General features: G+C 61.3%; 1 protein-coding gene across 1 annotated transcript; it reads left to right on the top strand.

The window, feature by feature from the left end:
• Positions 1-248: 248 nt before the first annotated feature.
• Positions 249-2,817, top strand: LOC138843460 (nuclear envelope pore membrane protein POM 121C-like). Its single transcript, XM_070047308.1, has 2 exons — positions 249-2,712; positions 2,789-2,817. The coding sequence occupies exons 1-2, from the start codon at positions 249-251 to the stop codon at positions 2,815-2,817; spliced, it is 2,493 nt and encodes an 830-aa protein (XP_069903409.1).
• Positions 2,818-3,216: the final 399 nt, after the last annotated feature.

The following is a 3,216-nucleotide window of genomic DNA, read 5'->3' as shown; positions in this document are numbered from 1 at the left end:
TTAACCGTTATTAGATGATTTGAAACACTCAGCAAAATGCATAAAAGATGACGTCCTCAGCTCTCCTGGGCGGGCATAGGGGAAGAGGAAGTGGGTGGAACGCGGGGAGCCTCTTTGTTCACTTGGAATGTAGGGCCTCAGTCGCCTTGACTCCCAGCGAGTTGGCAGCAAAGGGAAGTCTCCCTGCGCAGCTGCCCCTCGACTTTTGACCCTTGTAGAAGGATACTGAACTAACCCAATCACGCCCCATGGGCAATGACCTGGGCCTTTCTGGCCCACCCCAGCCTGTCCCCTCGCAGGAGGGCAAGGACCAGCGGGAGACGCCTGACCGCCACCCACCCGGCCGCGCCCCTTTGCCGACGCCCCCTGGCCACCAGGTTCCCCGCGGTGACCCTTCTCCAGGCTGCCAGCCCTCCGGGAGGCCTGCCCAGCGGCGTGGTCAGACTCCGTTCAGTGGGTTTGGAATAGCGCCTCGCAGACGCTACCCGATCCAGCAGCCCCGGTATTCCCGTGTGGGTTGCCTGCCGACCGTGTGCTGGAACGGCAGCCCCAAGAAGCCTGTGCTGTCTGTTGGTAACTCCAAGATGGTGTGTAGGTCGGGGACGGTGAGGGTCCCCCCTCTTGACCGCAGGCTGACTCGCCGCCCAGGACCTGGGCTGAGCATCAGCTCCACCCTGCCCTCGCAGTCGGCTAAGGCTTGGGACCCCTGTGCCCCACAGAGTGGTGCCACCGCCCTCCCAGAGAGGAAGAGGAGGAGGAGCCCCGCGGGGGAAGCCCAAAGCCTCCTGGCTGGCCCGGAGACTAAGGGAGGCTGCCCTGCTGGCCCTGGGCAGGGGCAGCCAGCCGTCTGGGCCCCGCTGACCGGTCCCCAAGACTCAGACGCCCACTTGAGTAAGAGACCCCGCCACTCTTGTGAGAGCTCCCCGGAACGCTCCACCACGGCTGGCATCCCTGTGCCCGTCCGCAACGCCATTAGCAGCTCCTACAGCTCCACTGGCGGCCTGTTGTGGCCGAGGAAGCGGGGCCGGCCCACGTCGAGTGCCTTCTGCGGGCCGGCCGCCTCCTGCTCCAAAATACCAGAGAGGCCAGCAAAGGTGAGTGGGGAGGAGGCGCTGGGGCCTCGCTCCAGTACCTCACCTCCCTTGGTGACGGACAGGGAGTCCCAGAGAGGAAGAGCGGTAGGTGCAGCCGCAGAGAAACCAGGCTTGCGGAATTCCCCACCTACACCTGGCGGCTCCTGGCCGCATAAAAGGAAGTTTCCTGAGCAGCTTTCCGGGGGAGGGGACCTGGGCACTCTGCCTCCCGCGCCCCGGCTGGGCTATCCTGTCACTCTGGGAGATGGTGACATGGCAACTCAAGGTTCATCTCGGTGGCTTAACAAGCCCTTGGAGCACAGGATGGATGCTGCCCAAGAGTCTGCCCCCGAGAGCCCACCCCGCACTCAGCCTCCCAGCGCGCTCCCGCTGCCTGCAGCCAGCACTGCGCCCTCATCAGCTGCCTTCTGGGGCCCGATAAAGAGGCAGACTGCTCGGCGGTTTCCAGCCTTCCCAGAATATGCTGGAGTAGCAGCGACGGTGGCCCCTTCGCCTGCGAAGATAGCCCGCCTAATGGGCCCTGTTTCCTGTCCAGCCTTCCCAGAATATGCTGGAGTAGCAGCGACGGTGGCCCCTTCGCCTGCGAAGATAGCCCGCCTAATGGGCCCTGTTGACTCTTCACGGCCACAGCGTCTTCCCGCCAACTCTTTAGGCCTCAAGCCCGCAGGCCCTTGTGCGGGACTGATCGCTGCTCCTGTTATGATGGCAAGTGATACCAAGTCCCCGCCAGCCCTCCAGGCTGAGACATCTGCCAAAGTTGCCACACCACAGGGCCCGCTCCCTACCTCCTCTCCACGGATGCTGCTGGACAAGCCACGCACCCCACCTCCTGACGCTGTCTGCCCTGGTGGTGCTGCTCCTGAGAACTTGACCGCACCCATGCTGAAGGCCATGTGTACCACCACATCCGGAAGTCAGAGTGCAGGCCCTTTGCCATCTGGCCCCATACTCATAACTCCAACTTCTTCCAGCTCTACTATGGTGACAACAACCTGTACCTCCACACTGAATTTAAAGCCGGCACCTGTGCGCTTGGCCAGACACGTCAAGCGGACCACGATTTCAGCAACCACACCAGCATCAACTGCTACAACCTCCACAATCCAGGCTCCTGCCTCCTCTCGCTGGGCTCCAGCCTCAACTGCTCCAGCCTCCACTAACTGGGCCCCAGCCTCAACTGCTCCAGCCTCCACTAACCGGGCCCCAGCCTCAACTGCTGCAGCCTTCACTAACTGGGCCCCAGCCTCAACTGCTGCAGCCTCCACTAACCGGGCCCCAGCCTCAACTGCTGCAGCCTCCACTAACCGGGCCCCAGCCTCAACTGCTGCAGCCTTCACTAACTGGGCCCCAGCCTCAACTGCTCCAGCCTCTACTAACCGGGCCCCAGCCTCAACTGCTGCAGCCTCCACTAGCCGGGCCCCAGCCCCAACTACTGCAGCCTCCACTAGCTGGGCCCCAGCCTCAACTGCTCCAGCCTCTACTAACTGGGCTTCAGCCTCAACTGCTGCAGCCTCCTCTCACCAGGCGCCTGCATCCACCAGCCGGGCTCCTGACGCTCTCTCCTCTGGTGGTGGTAGTGCTGCTGCTAACGACTTGTTTACAATGTTTGAAGCGATGTGTGTGACTGCACCTGGAAATAAGAAAAAGGGCCCTTTGCCATCTGGCCCCATACTCACACCTCCAACTTCTTCCAGGTCTAACACCATGTGGACAACAAGTTTAAAGCTGGCACCTGTGCGCTTGGCCAAACACATCAAGCAGACCAATGGAGCAACAACGACACCAGCCTCAACTGCTGCAGCCTCCTCTCACCAGGCTCCTGCGTCCACCAGCCGGGCTCTTGACGCTCTCTCCTCTGGTGGTGGTGCTGCTGCTGCTAATGACTTGTTTACAATGTTTGAAGCGATGTGTGTGACTGCACCTGGAAATAAGAGGAAGGGCCCTTTGCCATCTGGCCCCATACTCACACCTCCAACTTCTTCCAGGTCTAACACCATGTGGACAACAAGTTTAAAGTCGGCACCTGTGCGCTTGGCCAAACATATCAAGCGGACCAATGGAGCAACAATGACACCAGCCTCAACTACCCCTGCCTTGTCTAGCTGGGCTCTAGCCTCAACTG

Source organism: Oryctolagus cuniculus, chromosome 8 (genome assembly GCF_964237555.1).
Source record: "Oryctolagus cuniculus chromosome 8, mOryCun1.1, whole genome shotgun sequence".
NCBI classification, from domain to species: domain Eukaryota; kingdom Metazoa; phylum Chordata; class Mammalia; order Lagomorpha; family Leporidae; genus Oryctolagus; species Oryctolagus cuniculus.
This window is presented reverse-complemented; position numbering and strand designations above follow the sequence as displayed.

Bases quoted from the DNA above. Each gene is read 5' to 3' on its own strand.
- LOC138843460 (XM_070047308.1), top strand. From the start codon at position 249: ATGGGCAATGACCTGGGCCTTTCTGGCCCACCCCAGCCTGTCCCCTCG. The intron at 2,713-2,788 runs GTGTGACTGCAC...AACTTCTTCCAG, and splicing joins TACAATGTTTGAAGCGATGT to GTCTAACACCATGTGGACAA.